The sequence below is a fragment of the Xenopus laevis genome, chromosome 7L (genome assembly GCF_017654675.1).
Source record: "Xenopus laevis strain J_2021 chromosome 7L, Xenopus_laevis_v10.1, whole genome shotgun sequence".
Lineage (NCBI taxonomy): Eukaryota > Metazoa > Chordata > Amphibia > Anura > Pipidae > Xenopus > Xenopus laevis.
Window position 1 is genome coordinate 36,962,857 of NC_054383.1, and position 16,326 is coordinate 36,979,182.

At 42.5% G+C, this 16,326-nt stretch overlaps 2 protein-coding genes across 11 annotated transcripts in view; one reads left to right on the forward strand and one right to left on the reverse strand.

Annotated features, from left to right (window-relative positions):
• Positions 1–5,379, forward strand: part of anxa7.L (annexin A7 L homeolog) — a 33,899-nt gene extending 28,520 nt beyond the window's left edge. For all 3 annotated transcript variants that reach the window (NM_001096991.1, XM_018224659.2, XM_018224660.2), the window contains 2 exon segments: positions 3,266–3,378; positions 4,878–5,379. In NM_001096991.1, coding sequence (NP_001090460.1) covers positions 3,266–3,378; positions 4,878–5,000 — 236 coding nt within the window. In that variant the 3' untranslated portion in view covers positions 5,001–5,379.
• A 7,596-nt stretch (positions 5,380–12,975) lies between these two features.
• Positions 12,976–16,326, reverse strand: part of ppp3cc.L (protein phosphatase 3, catalytic subunit, gamma isozyme L homeolog) — a 47,002-nt gene continuing 43,651 nt past the window's right edge. For all 8 annotated transcript variants that reach the window (XM_018225366.2, XM_018225362.2, XM_041568795.1 and 5 more), the window contains one exon: positions 12,976–14,939. In XM_018225366.2, the coding sequence (XP_018080855.1) occupies positions 14,764–14,939 (176 nt within the window). In that variant the 3' untranslated portion in view covers positions 12,976–14,763. The remainder of the gene's footprint in view (positions 14,940–16,326) is intronic.

A 16,326-nucleotide genomic window follows, 5' to 3' on the forward strand; every position in this document is an offset into this window, starting at 1 on the left:
CACAATTTCTTTTACCCATACATCCGAAGAATGATGTATCCATTCCTCCCGGAATCGAAGTAACTTGCCCCCTATTTTTTCCAACGATTCCGGAGGGAGTGCCCCGTCAGGCTGAGGCGGGCTTCTCTCCTGTGGGTTTGATGTGTGGCCTGTTGGTCTTCCATGTGGACCGACTTTTGTCTCCCGTCTTTGACCGAAAGTGAGATCGCTGTGGGGAGTTGCTTCGTCTATTAAATCTGCCACTTTGGCCACGAAAAAATTTTCCCCTTCTATTTGAGGTGGTTGCTCTACTTCTGGCCTGCGGTAGGAAGGTACTCTTACCCCCCGTCGCTTGGGAGATAATTTTCTCTAACTCCTCCCCGAACAGTCTTTGCCCCTTAAAGGGAAGTGAAGTCAGCGACTTCTTGGAGCTGACATCCGCCGACCAATTCTTGAGCCATAAAGTTCTGCGTGCTGCAACGGACAAGGCCGACGTCCGGGCCGTGACTTGTGAAGTGTCCAGAGTGGCATCACAAAGATAGCTAGATGCCTCAGCAATAGCCTGTGCCGATTCTAACAGCTCCTGTCGCGAGGTACCACTCTGAATGTCTTTAACCAGAGCTTCTGACCATGCCTGAACAGCTCTGGACACCCATGCTGACGCCAGACATGGACGCAGCGACGAACCTGCAGATGAGTAAATTGCACGTAAAAACCCCTCCAGCCGTCTGTCTGAGGAATCTTTAAAAGCTGCTGCATCTGTGACTGGCAGTGTGGTGGACTTTGAAAGTCTAGACACAGGAGCATCAACTACTGGTGGGTTAGACCAAACATTCACTAGTTCTTTAGGAAATGGATATAGTTTATTAAACTTTTTATTCGTCTGAAATTTGTGTTCAGGTGAGTCCCACTCGTTCTGAATCAAACTTTGGAGTTGGTCATTCTCCGGAAAACAAACAGAAGACTTGTGTTGTCTCTTGAATAAGTTTGACACTTCTGCAGTGTGTTTAGGCTTCTGAGAAATATTAAGCACCTCAAGAACCCCTTTGATTATGCCGTCTATGTCATGTAGACTGTCACGATCCTTTCCTTCATCCTGAATCTCTTCCTCATCAGCAGAGACAGACCCAGGAGACTCAATTTCCCCCTCTGACTGAGATGAAAGCAGCTCAGGAGATGAGTCGTCAGACGCATTAGGATTCCTAACATCCACACTAGCATCCTCCATTCGTCTACGTTTGCCACTAGTCCTGTGGTTTAGCCTCACTAGTGTTTTGCCTAGATTCTCCGCAATAGCAGGTAAACCTTGTAGCGCTGCCAATGACTGTGAGAGCTGTACTGCCCATAGGGGCGCAGGAGGCTCTGCTGCCGCTCCTAAGTCTTCCTGGGACATAACTGTTACCCCAGTTGCTTCTGCTGGAAGCCCCCCTGAAGCAGTGGTTTCCCCCTGCCCCTTGTTGCAGGACCTGCACAGCGGCTCCCCCTGTCCCCCTGGAATTTTTTGTTGGCATACAGAACAAGCTAGGTAAGTCACCTGTGCTGTTAAGGACCCCTTCCGTCCAGCCCTCGTGAACAGTCCCACTGACTTACCTTCTGCCATAAGGAAAGGTAGAGTGTATTGGGTACTGCCTGATAACACCTATGAGACTTTAAGCTGAGTCGCTTCTGTCTCTCTCTCTCTGCTGCTCTGTGCTGCTGCTGCTGCTGCTATGCTTTTCGCGACTCAAAATGGCCGCTGGAACGCATATGCGTTCCATTGCGTGCGCGCGCATGCGCACATGCGCTCCGGTTCGCGCCAAACCAAGATGGCCGCCGAACAGACTGGAGATGGAACGCAATGCGTTCCACTTCCTGCGCAACACGGAGATGGCTGCCAGCAGCGTCGCAGCCTGCAGCAGCCTCTCCCCTTCCAGCAGCCTGCCTCAATGCGCCTGCTACAGCGCACATCCTAGGAGCTGCCCCATTTTGCAGGGAACAAAAAAACGGACCAGGTAGGAGCCAATTCAAGCCCAATGATAGCCAGGCAGGGAGAGCTATAGGAGGGAGGACTAGGGTCAAGAGAGGGGGGGGGGGGAGAGGGGTAGTTCCTAAGAACTCTTAGGCAGACAGACCTGCTACAGTGCAGACATTGTGCCACTTACCCCCCCACACCGGCCAGACCCTCTGCTCTGAGACATTCAGGCAGGCAACGTCTAGGTGGTCTTAGCTAATGCTATTGTTGACCCCGGTGTGTAGCTCCTCGTAGGGGGCTGCCTCTATGAAAACAGGTAACCCTGCTTTTCAGGCCTCACCCCGGGTATCAGCTCAAGACTGAACGTAGAGACATGCGACGGTCCATCCTCCTGGGAGCAGGACACTTAAAAAACTGAAGAGGAATGTACAGTGTATGGGGTAAAGCCTGATGGGCACGCCCCTTATTTAATTATTCAAGTGTCCTGCCTCCTGGAGGATGGAGCTTAACCCCATGGTTCCCTGTGTCCCCCTAAGACGACAGAGAAAAAAAGGTAAGTTTCAGGGGATTGGGGGCAGGCCGAGGGCTCCTTTTGATCGTATTACAAATTTACCGGCAGCTACATTGCCGGTAAATTTGTAATACCGGCCCCAGCCTTGGTAAAATACCGGCCAGGTGGCAACCCTAAATACAGAGGTCCTATCCCACAATGACTTTGTGAGATACGATCGTATACTATAGCTAATGATACACCTTTTCCTCCACCAACAATTGCTCTGAAGAACCATAGAGGTGGGATCTACTGAACGTTATTTATTATTCTTACATAGACAGCAGGAGTCTCTTAACTTCAACTTTATTTGGTGATGTAGATACCTTGATAAAACGACGCAAGCATTTCACTGCCATTGTCCTTGTAATTTTACCCATTTGTCTATACGTTTTACTGAACGTTTATAGGAAAATAAAAGCTACTTTGAAACTTAGTTTGTCAGGGGTGTAAAATGTTGGCACAGGGGCTTGTTCACTTGTAAGCCAAAAGTTTGGCTTGGTTCGTGCATTGCATTCCACATTTTTACATTTTGTGGGACGGCAACACTGTTCAATTCTACTGAATCCAGTTTCCTGTCTTAGTGTTGTTTTATTCCTTTATTTAATTTACATATAGATCTACTCACACACCTGAATGGCTTACGCACAGTGAATGGTATAATAAAACTGCCTAACAAATCCTATAGTGTTTTTCATTGTTAAAGACTTGGGTTTGGTCTGAGACATTTAATCTCATCTGGATGGAATGCCTAATAGTACTAATGTCATTATTTCATTTTACAGTGCAGTGCGCTATCAACCGTCCTGTTTTCTTTGCTGATAGACTTTGCCGCTCTATGAAGGGAGCCGGCACTGATGATTCCACCCTGATAAGGATTATTGTCACCAGAAGCGAGGTAACTGCTTTGTTTTGCACCCAGTCCTAGGCCCATCAAACTGAAACTACTCCCATTTGGAATTGTTTTCACAGCCCAGCTTTTTGGAATACCTCTTTATTGAGATCAAACTAGCGATGCACCGAATCCAGGATTCGGGTTCATGATTCGACCAGGATTCTGCCTTTCTCAGCAGGATTCGAATTTGGCCCAGCCACACCCAATCCTAATTTGCATATGTCAATTAGGGAGGAGGAGGAAAATTGCGGGAATTTTTGTTGCAAAACAAGGAAGTAAAAAATGTTTCCCCCTTCCCACCCCTTATTTGCATATGCAAATTCGGTTCGGTATTCGGCTGAATCTTTCACGAAGGATTCGGGGGTTTGGCCGAATCCAAAATATTGCATTCGGTGCATCCCTGCTCCAAACACAAATCTAGTCTAAAGGAACAGGCAGTTGTCTGTCTGCCAGGATGCACAGATACAGAGTGGATTTATTCCATGTTTCTTTCCCAATACAGCAGCTGTTGATGTCTCTTTAGTTAGTGAGAGCATCAGGCTTGAAGTGTCCACTCTTCAGTTGGGGGGCATGTAGTTTGCTATATTGTAGCCCCCCTTTCCAGCCCCTCCAACCTTTAACTTGCTGCCTGTGAATTTGTGGGGGTGGGGTTGATCTTACTTTATGCCACTCTGTCCTTGCTAAATAGCCATGTAAAGGATACAAGATGATGGTTAAACATTGCGCTTGTTCAGTATTAGCCAGGAGAACAGTGGTCATAGCCCTGAACCTTCAGCCAAGGGAGTGGATCCAAATCGTAAAACAATTAGGCAGGCACTGAATGGAACAATCCTCCACACAGATGTGTAAACAAAATATACGTTTATTCGGTGTTCATGGCGCGTTTCGTATCATCACAGATGATTAAGTATCTATGAAAATACGAAACGCGTAAGGCTGTGCCATGAACACCGAATAAACTTATATTTCATTTACATACATGTGTGGAGGATTGTTCCATTGCGTACCTGCCTATATTATAAAATGCTAGTAATCCCAGGTCTTGTGTTTGTTTCACCAGCTAGTCAGAGGTACTGGGGCAGAATACATTTTTTTTTTTTTGTAGCCAATGTGTCCACTGATCATAGGAACATATTGCATGTGCTTCTTTATTGGACCCTATTCACAAAGTTGTTATGAATTCAGTCATAACTCAGTGGGGCTCATTTATCAACACTGGGCAAATTTGCCCATGGGCGGTTACCCATCGCAACCAATCAGTGATTAGCTTTTTAAAGCCAGCTGCAAGTAGAACAATGAATGCAGCAATTTGGTTGCTATGGGTTACTGCCCATGGGCTAATTTGCCCAGTGTTGTTTATAAGTGAGCCCCAGTGACTTTAAAATATACGAAAATACAGATTTCTGCTGTTTAACACATATCTGCATATGAATATATTTGAATGAAATGTTTATTAAACAGTGTTTGTTCCTAAATATTGCTTCTCTCTTTGCATTTTCCAGATTGATCTTGTGCAGATCAAACAGGCTTATGTACAGATGTACCAGAAATCTCTTTCTGCAGCAATCTCGAGCGATACCTCCGGGGACTACAAGCGCATGCTGTTAGCAATTTCTGGCCACTAGGATCTATCCTGTGAATGAAATATATGTCAGATAAATACTATATGTCCATATCTATATATAGATGCAAATGATATACTGCACTCTTCTAGGAAATGATCATGTCATTTATACCATAAACGTAATGTTTGTCTGTTACAGATTTTGTGCATATTTTTACACACATGCCGTATATATAAATATAAACTATAGAACTGCGTTTTCACTTCAACCAAAAATGTCGGCATAATATACACCCAGTGCCTTTGTTACTCGACAAATCTAAATCGTGGAAGAAAAAAAAACCTGATGTGACCAGTTCAGGAAGTTAAGGAATTTCTTCCTCTTTGCAATAATTGCATTTCATGTTACAATTTTGTTCAGTAAAAAAACCTCAAGCCTATAATGCATCAACTTGTTATTTTTCCCAGCTGATCAGACTACAAAGGACATCTTTTTAATCCTAAGGGCTCTTACACATGAGCGTTTTTACCTGCGCTCCCCTGCGTTCCGTTTTTCGGCGTTCAGCCGCAGGGGAGCGCAGAAATAGACGCATTTAATTATTTCAAATGGGGCTGTACTCACACAGGCGCATGTAGGCGCCGAACGCAAGAAAAATGCAGCATGTTGCGTCTCAACCTGCTTTCGGCGCCTACATGCGCCTGTGTGAGTACAGCCCCATTTGAAATAATTAAATGCGTCTATTCCTGCGCTCCCCTGCGGCTGAACGCCGAAAAACGGAACGCAGGGGAGCGCAGGTAAAAACGCTCGTGTGTAAGAGCCCTTAAGGTCTTTCACATCTGCTATTTTGTAGGAAAGCAAATGTGTTCAGCATAGATAATAATGAGGCTCTGTATAAACACCTGACAATGGTAACAGATGAGAAACAAATAAATATGGCAGCATGTCACGTGTAGTTTTGTAATGGATTTTTCCACACTGCTCTTTTATATTCTTTTAGTTTTTGTTTGAGGAACCTGACCCCACCCAGTCCATCTCACTATTTACACTTTATGATAGACCGTTGGATCAGTAAGGGAGAGAGAGATTAATGATAAGGTGGGAGAATTCTTTCATGGTGGGGACTGACAATAATGGACACAATATGGAGGTGGGGTGGGCCAAATACTGATGGACAGTAGAGATTATATAAAGTTGTGCTCCTCCTTTGAGATAGATGGAGAGATATTGATATAGAGATATTGATATTGATCTATATATAGAGGGAGGGAGAGATAGATTGAGAGCGAGATATAGATTGAGAGCGAGATAGATTGAGAGAGAGAGAGATAGATTGAGAGAGATAGAAAGATCGATCGAGAGAGATAGAAGTATCGATCGAGAGAGATGGAAATATCGATCGAGAGAGATAGAAAGATCGAACGAGAGAGATAGAAAGATCGATCGAGAGAGATAGAAAGATCGATCGAGAGAGATAGAAAGATCGATCGAGAGAGATAGAAAGATCGATCGAGAGAGATAGAAAGATCGATCGAGAGAGATAGAAAGATCGATCGAGAGAGATATATAAATCTAGAGCTATATGTATATTGGTATATCTAATATTGGTATATGTCTCAATCAGCCATGTTGAACTGGATGACTGCAGGCGTGGCCCTTGTGACTACCAGCATGGATCCTGGGCCTCATCACAGGGGCCAATAGGAATGGATAATCCCAATGTCCGTATCAGTTCTGTAAATACAAACCCAAGGGGCTTATTAATGGAAAGGTAAATAAGATCTTGGCACGTTGCATCTCAGGGAAATTTCAAACACTCTCAATTCGTTTGTGGAATTTGTAGGGACAAATTTATCAAAGGGTGAACTCACTTTTATCTTTGCTAATTATGCCCCTAAAAATAACCATACAAGTGAATAGAGGAAGGAAGAATAACCCCTTGTTCAACTTGAGTGCAATGAATAGGGCTTGTGCTGAACATAATTTGTGGCCTAAAGATTAAGTGATCACCCGTTGATGTAGGATCTTATGGTAGAGACCCTGGTTTGATTCCATTTTGGCAACTCCTTGTGACTCTGGACAAGTCAAAATAAACATTTGCGGTGTTCTGGCATGTGAGTCCTGGCTCTGCCCGATTCTTTAGGCGCAATTGATGCAGGGTGCTAAGGGAACCCTACAGCTGCCTCCTGGTCATGTGATGTTGGCTCCAGAGTTTGCACAGCTCCAAGATCAGCGGTTATCCATTCGGAACAGAAGGCGGGAAGGACTGATCAGTGCTGAGGGTAACTATACAGACGTTTGCATATGGACACAAGTATCTTTAATGAAAGTGGCTGTAGGTGTAACTCACTGCGGCGAAAAGCACAAGTTCCCTACTGTGTCTGCGGATGTAAATGATGGACCTTGAGAGATCTATAATTCAATGTACACTCCCCTTCTTTCACTCAGTTGTGACTGTTAACAGGAGTCCTTTATGTAGAAGGAGTATCTGTGCACTGGGAATCTAAATATTACTCTCACAAGCACCAACCATGGGGCAAATTTACTAAAGGGCGAAGTGACTAACGCTGGCGAATTTTCGCTCTGGCAAATGGACGTAACTGTGCAAATTCACTAAGATGCGGATTTACTGAACTTTACCTCTTGCGCCAGACTTGCCTTCACCACCTCAGACCAGCCGAAGTGCAATAGAGTAGATAGGAGTTCCATAAAGTCCCAAAATACGCTGGCGACTTTTCAGTTTTTCAGGGTGATAGGCTGCAATAGATTGTAATTTCTTTTTTGGGATAACCGGCTTTCCCCCTACATTTCCTAACATATGGCACAAAAAACTATACAGTGGGCTCATGTGTAGGGCAATATAACTTTATTAAGCTTCCCTGGCCTTGTGTAATGTATTTGCTGATTATTTGCTAATTAGCCAACGCTAGCGCAACTTCACTTTGCTTGCTGAATTAATGCTAGCGCAACTTCGCCATTGTTCGGTGCTCTGGACGCAACTTTGCATTTTAGTGAATTAGAGTTGTCCTGTCGATTTTTTTGGCATGCCGATGGGAGCGAAGCTGTCGTGAATTTCCGCAGGTTAGTGGATTTGCCCCCATGAGTAGCTCTGATTTCCCTGTTAAGCTCAAGGAATAAGAAAAACCATTGATTTTTAAGTGAGAGATGAAACTTTTACCCGCTCACCATGACTGACATAGCGCTATTTAATCAGACAATGGGGAAACTTTAGATTTCCAGGACCATTGTGGGTAGGGTTGCCACCTTTCCCTGTGGCTCCAGCCGGACAGGGGGCGTTCCCGTGACGTCAGTGGGCGGTCCCGTGATGTCACGGGGCGGAGCTATGACGTCGCGATCGCCGATTGGCCGATCGCGGTGTCAATCAAGCTAATCCCGCCCGGTTTTCCTTATTTGGAAAACCGGGCAGGAAGCATTGAACCGGGCAGCCCTTCAAAATACCGGGCTGTCCGGTTCAAAACCGGACAGGTGGCAACCCTACTTGTGGGTGGGGGGCATTAAATTGTTTTAACATAAGTTCACATTATTATAGTTGGGCAGCAAGGAATTGTTCTAATGTATCCACTACAGCAGGGATCCCCCACCTTTTTCAACTGTGAGCAACATTGAGATGTAAAAAGAGTTGGGGAGCAACACAAGCATGAAGAATGTTGCTGGGGTGCCAAATAAGGGCCATGATTGGCTATTGGTAGCCCCTATGTGGACTAGCAGCCTACAGGAGACTGCATCTCTTTTTTTTATGCATCAAAACTTGCCTCCAAGCCAGGAATTAAAGAAAAAAACACCTGCTTTGAGGCCACTGAGAGCAACATCCAAGGGGTTGGGGAGCAACATGTTGCTCACGAGCTTCTGGTTGGGGATCACTGCACTACAGGGATCATGAAATGGAATGTGGGTTTCCTTGGTTGCAACAATCTGGATTTAGGATACATACACAATTGTCCCGCAGACTTACAACCCCACCTGACCCCTGCACTGTCCCACTCCCCAACCCTAACATCACTACTGGTTACTTTGGCCCGACCCGGGAACCCACGGAACTTGAAGTAATATCATTGCTGGGTGGAAGTGACCACTCCAGAGGAGGATGGACCAGTTCTGGGGAAATATAAGGTTAGGACCAGATGATGTAGAGACTTTTATTGATTCTCCGCCTAGCTGCTCCCCTTAACTTCTGAAGGCTGGGCGGTCGGGTGAGGATCACAAATATGTCTACCTGCTGTACATCACAACTCTAAATGATAGAATGCTTGGATAATAACACTGATGTCCCTGCACTGTAAAACTTCTCTTCTACCCCAATTATCAGCTAGGCACCCACTTGAGAAAGGCTGCTCTAAGTGCTTAAAGGACAGGCAACAACATAGAGCGATTAAAATAAAAAGTTTGTATCTGTCCAACTAGCACCTACAAAGGAACTATATCTTGACAACAAACTTTCCATTTTAAATATTCATTTTTTTTTTTAATTCTGTAGTTTTGTAGAAAGCCATTTGACCCCCTCTCTCTCTGCGGAAGATCCAAGACCAATTTTTTTCTATTTGTAGCTCATTTATATCATCTGCATTTGAGATTCTTAAGCGTATTGGTACAGATTGGAAAAATGTCATATTGTGTGGTGCACAGAAGGAGGTGGGTGGCTGCAGAAATCTAAGAATTATTAAAGCAGGTAAAGCAGAGGATATTTTCCCCAACACCCACAGCCTTCAGCACCAAAAGCTTCATGAAGTCAACAGCTATCACTGTTTTGGGTTCTTACACCAGCACTGACGCAGATATCTGGGTGGGGCGGAAGGGAGCCAGCTACTTTGGACTTAAAGTAAGTTAGTCTCAGAGCCCCCCAAAAAACATAAAAATCAGGGGAAAGTGTGGGCCAATGCATAGTTTGCCCATTAATACAGTCAGGCTTGGTCAATGAGTTGTCTAATCTCTCACCCCCACCTGGATAACTGCAACTGTGTTCTGTTGGAAAAATCTGGAACTAGGCAGGGACTCCTGTGGTTAAGGGGTGGTTAATATAGAAGTTAATTTATAGTATGTTATAGAATTATGCAGCAATTTTGCAATTGGTCTTCATTATTTATTTGTGATGGGCAATTAAACCCACCAGGCACGGAGAATTTCCGTGTGTCAGCACTGGCGAATGTTTTCAAGAAACTGTGAAAAATCCGCCGCAACCAAAAAAAAATAAAAATAAAATACTGTTGCGCGTCAAAATTGTTGTGCGTAGAAAAATTGTTGCGCGTCAAAATAATTCAGACGCCCATTGACTTTAATGCATTTGGACAAAATTGTCGCACGTCAGAATTATTTTGACGCCCATTGACTTCAATGTGTTTGCAAAATTTTTTGCCATATGGCAAATTTTTTCGCTGTTTCCTGAATTATTCACCGAAATGGGACAGATTCACTCATCACTACTTGAACTGTTAAATTTTCTGTGGTCAGCCCAGGTTTTCTCTTCCCTTGACCAAGTCCTTTAGACTGTGATGTAGGTGACATTTGCTTTTTTCTCTTTCTCTCCTTCATTTTTGGTGACCTGGAAGCCTTACCATATAACTAGGGTGTTCGAATCCCATCCTTGCACTTAGACATATGCAAATTAACCTATTCCATAAAACCAGAGCCACTTTAAAAACACCAGTGGGCCCAGGGCAAAGGGGGCACTGATGGTCCCCAACAGCAGTCCTCTTAAACTGATGGCAGTGCTGCCTTAATTGTACTTAAGACATGTATTTTCATTAATAATAGATCCTCAACTACCAAGCAGGTATGCGGAGACCATAGCAAACTCAAGTAGATTTAATGGAAATCATTTCTGTTGGATGTGCCCATACAGTGCCTGCATTTTCTAGCACTAAGAATGAATATGTACCTGCTCTGCAAGTGCTTTGTGCTCCAGGGGAAAAAGCAGGGCTAGAGCTCTTAGGAAGTTATTTTCCAAAAGAAAGTAAATATAATAAAGAAATGAAATAATAGTAGCAATAATAAGCTCCTTATTAAAAGGGGCATAGAGTCAAGGGAGGAGGGGGTAATTCTTCCACTGTATAGAGCACTTGTAAGGCCCCATCTAGAATATGCCATACAGTTTTGGTCTCCATCACTCAAACAGGACATTATTGTATTAGAGAGGGTACAGAGAAGGGCAACTAAGCTGGTAAAAGGTATGGAAAATCTTAGCTGTGAGGAAAGACTGGCCAAATTGGGGATGTTCACACTGCACAAGAAGCACTTAAGGGGTATTATGAAAACTATGTATAAATATATAAGGGGATCATATAATAATCTCTCTAATGTTTTATTTACCAGTAGGTCTTTCCAGCTGACACGAGGTCACCCATTCCGATTAGAAGAAAAGAGGTTCCGCCTAAATATTCGGAAGGGGTTTTTTACAGTAAGAGCTGTGATGATGTGGAATTCTCAGTTGTACAGGCTGATACATTAGATAGCTTTAAGTAGGGGTTGGATGGCTTTTTAGCAAGAGAGGGAATACAGGGTTATGGGAGATAGCTCATAGTACAAGATGATCCAGGGACTAGTCCGATTGCCATTTTGGAGTCAGGAAAGAGTTTGTTCCCCCTCTGAGGCAAATTAGAGAGGCTTCAGATGGGTTTTTTGTCTTACTCAGGATCAACTGGCAGTTAGACAGGTTAAAAAAAAGTTAAAAGGTTGAACTTGATGGATGTGTGTCTTTTTTCAACCTAATTTACTATGTTACTATGTATTACAGGGCTTCCAAGCTGATTAAATTGAGGGGTCAGCCATTGCTTATGAACTTATACTCATTTTGCCATTTATTAAAGCAGCCCTGCATACAATATACAACAGGCAGTGGGATTACACAGCTCTCTGGGCACATGAATGTTCGGTACAACTATTGATCTTCTGGTACAATCCTAGATTTGCTTCCTTTGTTTCATTGTCTGGTCTTCGCCTTTTGTACGTCACTCTCGCCTCATGCACATCATCGGATGGCACTTTTTCACAGAATGGAAGTACCTTGGGGAAAGGGTATTTAATTCATTTTCTCTCTTGGTGCGCTTAACTGCCGTCTCATACTTATTAACCCGATATTTGATCTCACTCAGGAGCTCCGCAGTGTCCACTTTGGCTTCATATTTTAGTAATTCTAGCTGTACCTCTTCAACATCCGATTGTATAAGATGGTGTTTTTTGGTGTGAAAATCGATGATCAATTCCATTAATTTGGAGGAACAAGCGGAGAGTGTATTGTTCCAAGACTCAACAAAGTCTCTGGATATGTCTGAAAAGGCTGGGAACTTCCTTATACGTAACCCCTGGGTATACGTCCCACCTCAAGATCATTTTCAAGAGTAGATATGTGCCACCAGCACTAGCACCCAAAAATTCAACCCTGCCCGCATTAAATGAATTGGTTCCACCTTCCATGATATATGCAGTATAATAGTCAATAGAGTAAACGGAACAAGAGAATAAGTAAGATAAATGGCAGAATACTCACTCTCCTGTTCAGAACGCTCCTAAAGCCAGACAACATGCAGACAATTGAGAAGTTTTGGTGAATGCCCTAGCATTCATATTTAGGGTGTGATATCACCCCCTGCCTTTCCCCCAGCAGCCTAACAACAGATCAATGGGAAGGTAACCAGATAGCAGCTCCCTGGTAGATATAAGAACAGCACTCATAGTAAAAATCCAGGTCCCACTGCAACACCTTCAGTTACATTAAATAGGAGAAACAGTAGCCTGTCAGAAAGCAGTTCCATTGTGCAGCACTGACTTTCTGAAAGCACATGACCAAGAAAAATGACCCGAGTTGGCTGCCTACACACCAATATTACAACAACACCACGGAAATACACTTATTGGTCCAGGAACTACCGTAAATTTTATATCGTAGGAGTGAATAATTTGCAGTGTGAACAGTAACAGTGTAATTTAGAAATAAGAATAACACCATTAAAATCATGACAGAAACCCTTTAAGCTGGTATTAAAGTACTTCACGTCTACATATTCTATAAACAACGCAAGCCACGTTTATTTTTTAAATACATCTTCGTTTTATTGGGAAAACATCATACATTATCGCCGGAAATAGGTTGCATATTGTAAAGGAAGAAGTTTGGCAGTATAGAAGAAACATACATTTTGTCATAAAGGGCTTTAACACCTATAGAAGTTTCTTGGTGAAAAATTATGCTAAAAGATCTGAATATATTTTGCTGCATGATTGACTTTTTTTTTTAAATTTTTTTTTACAGAGAGGGAAATTTCATTTTTTTCTTTTTTTTAATTCTTGATTATATTAAAAAGCAAAAGGGAAAAAAACCATACAAAATTGACACACTGCTCAGAGCAGCGGCCCATGCACAAAATTTATTGTGTGCTACAGTTTATAAAATTCTTTAACAGTTCGGAAACATGCATAAAATCTCTGACCTGGACAAGGAGCTATGTACAGTTTGCAGTTGGTGGAAATGAAAAGGGACATGACCTGAACAGACTTAAGTTGCAAGTGATGTTGCAAACAACAAAAAAAAAAAGTGCAAAAATTTATACCAAAAATACAATGGAAATCAGTACTTTCATTATTTCTAGAACAAGAAAATCATTGGAATTTCAAATTCCGCAGTCTGGTTCTGGTAACTATCAAATGAAAAAAAAAGAAAAAGGGGAAGAAAAAAAGAAACAAATCCATGCAGTCTTTATTTTACAGAGGTTGGACAAAGCAATTCCTTATGTTTTCACAAAACATACGCTCGGAACATATTTTTTTTAGTCTTTACAGAATTCAAGATAATAAAAATTCTTGCAGCTATTCAGTCGTGATCAGCCATTGAAGCAACTTTAATAATCACAATAAACTAAAAAGTATCAATAACATCTATGTTCCCTATAGATGCGCTTCCTGTACATCATAGGTTTATATATTAAATATCTGCAAAAAAAGAAAACATGCATACACAAAATACAATGTCAAGCTTTACAGACTTGATATGAATCAAAAATGTACTTCAACATAATATACAAAGCTCAATTAAAGTACCCAAGAAGGAACAATCCTGATTTGCTTTTTTTTTTTTAGGTGGAAAAAGGGTAGGGGGGAATCTCAGAAAATATTGGGTGCGTAAGAAATAAAATATTTGTTTGATCTCCGTTCAAGTAATAAATGTTCCTATGTAGAAATCGTTCCAATATTAAGAGATTTGGTGCAATTAAATATGATCTCCTCGCCACCCTATATATAATAATAATAATAAAAAAAAATGACAGCATATAATACATAGATCGCAACATCGAATTCATACAACTATACACCTGAGATTACAAAAAGCCATTTGCCTGGCGTTGGTTTGCAGGTTTTTTTCGAATAAATTTTGCAACCTCGGCATGTTTAAGACAATCCTTTTAAATAAATAGCTTTAAGGGATGCACATTTCTGATCAGAAAAGGGGGGAAAAAAAATCTAGTGAACGAAAACAAGATTTCCATTTGTAAACTTAAGTGTCAACAATGATAAGCGTGAGATGCAACACTAGAAGTGCTTTCATGAAAACAGCCCCATACTTTCCCATGATCCACACACACGTGCGCTTGGTAGCGGCAAGTTCGGAACATGCCCAATGAATGTCCAAATCGTACAAAGAAATGTTGTAGTCTCATGGAAAGCACTGAAATGTACACATAGGGATCGCTGCATATTCCACGACCTTTCACAGTCTGTAGGTATTTTGGATCCCAGTGGCTATTGAAGCTGTTCTCGGACAAAGCTTGAATCTAGGGACTTCTCAGGCAGGGTGGGAGTAAGCGCTTACCTAGAGCAGTCATTGGACATTGTTGTTGCCAGTCCCGTTATTTTCCTTGGCGTTTACGTTTACTGAATTAATACCGTCTTGCTGCCTCGCATCTTTTCTCGGGGGCATCCTTTCATTGATCCTATCCAATCCCTTTGCTTCTTCAAAACTGCAGATTTTATGCTGCGGCGAGAATCCTCGTATTGCTTAAAATGCAAATGGAAAACGTTAGAAGCCTGGAAGAGTCCGAGCAATAACTACATATGTAAGTAAGAAGTGGATGCTTCCTGAATCTGATCTTCCCAAGTCTTGTATTGTAAATGAAACCCAAGTAATCTGTAGCTTTCTTTTCATTGGCTGAGCTGACTCTACTACTCTTAACTGGTCTCCTCAAATGTTTTTTCTCCAATTTTCCTTTGGGACTAGTGTATAGAAATACATTAACCAGATACTTTTCCCTGGAGAAAAAGCAAGGAAAAGACATTTCTCATAAAGACCGTGGATTCAGAACTGCTGTGTAGCAGGAGGTCCAATCTGTAGTCTTCACAAAGGAAACTTCTGAAACTCAACAGATGGAGGGCTGCAGGTTGTATAAGAGAATAACATATAAAGCTGCATATGAGGCAGCTGACAGATAATGTTGCACTTTGTCACCAGGAAAAGCAAAGAAATGCCGCGAATTGCTTCCCAATAATAACCAAAGCTGTGCATAGACAACAGTATCAACTCAAACACAAGGGGGGGCATTTATCAATACTGGGCAAATTTGCCCATGGGCAGTAATACATGGCAACCAATCAAATTGCTGCATTCATTGTTCTACTTGCAGCTGGCTTTAAAAAACTATTAGTTAATTGGTTGCTATGGGTAACTGCCCATGGGCAAATTTGCCTAGTGTTGATAAATGAGTCCCAATGAAAGTCCTTGAGATGATGATGCTGCCCCTATGCTATAGTCCTAGGTTAGACCATTGTGAGAGGCAATCTATGACAATTCTCCTTGCTTTTGAGTGAACGTGTTACATGTGACATTTGGCACAGATAAGGGTGGAGCTCTGCACACTGTACATCAATAGTTTTTTTGTGTTGATATGGAATAGAAAGTTAATGCATTTTAAGAGGCCATACAAAAATGTGTCTATATAGTAGACCTTTCAATGCATCACTGGGGTTGATTCAATTGGGTTGTAAAAGACATACATTGTGTGATTTGCCATCACGCTGTCCCACCTGATCTGAATGGTAAAGGAGAAGGAAACGTTAAAGTTAGCCTTATCAGAAAGGTCCACCTAAATATACCAGTGAACCCTCAAAGTAGTGCTGCTCTAAATCCTTTGTCAAAAGAGACACTGCATTTCTTTCCTTCTATTGTGTACACATGGGCTTCTGTATCAGACTTCCTGCCTTTAGCTTAAGCCTCTTTCCCCCGGGCATGAGCATGCTCAGTTTGCTCCTCTCCCCCTCCCCTTCTCTGCTGTAATCTGAGCCCAGAGCTATGAGTGAGCAGGGAGAGACTCAGGCAGGAAGTGATGTCACACCACATTAATACTGCAGCTCCTATCCTAAACAAACAGAGAGCTTCTAGAGCTGTTTA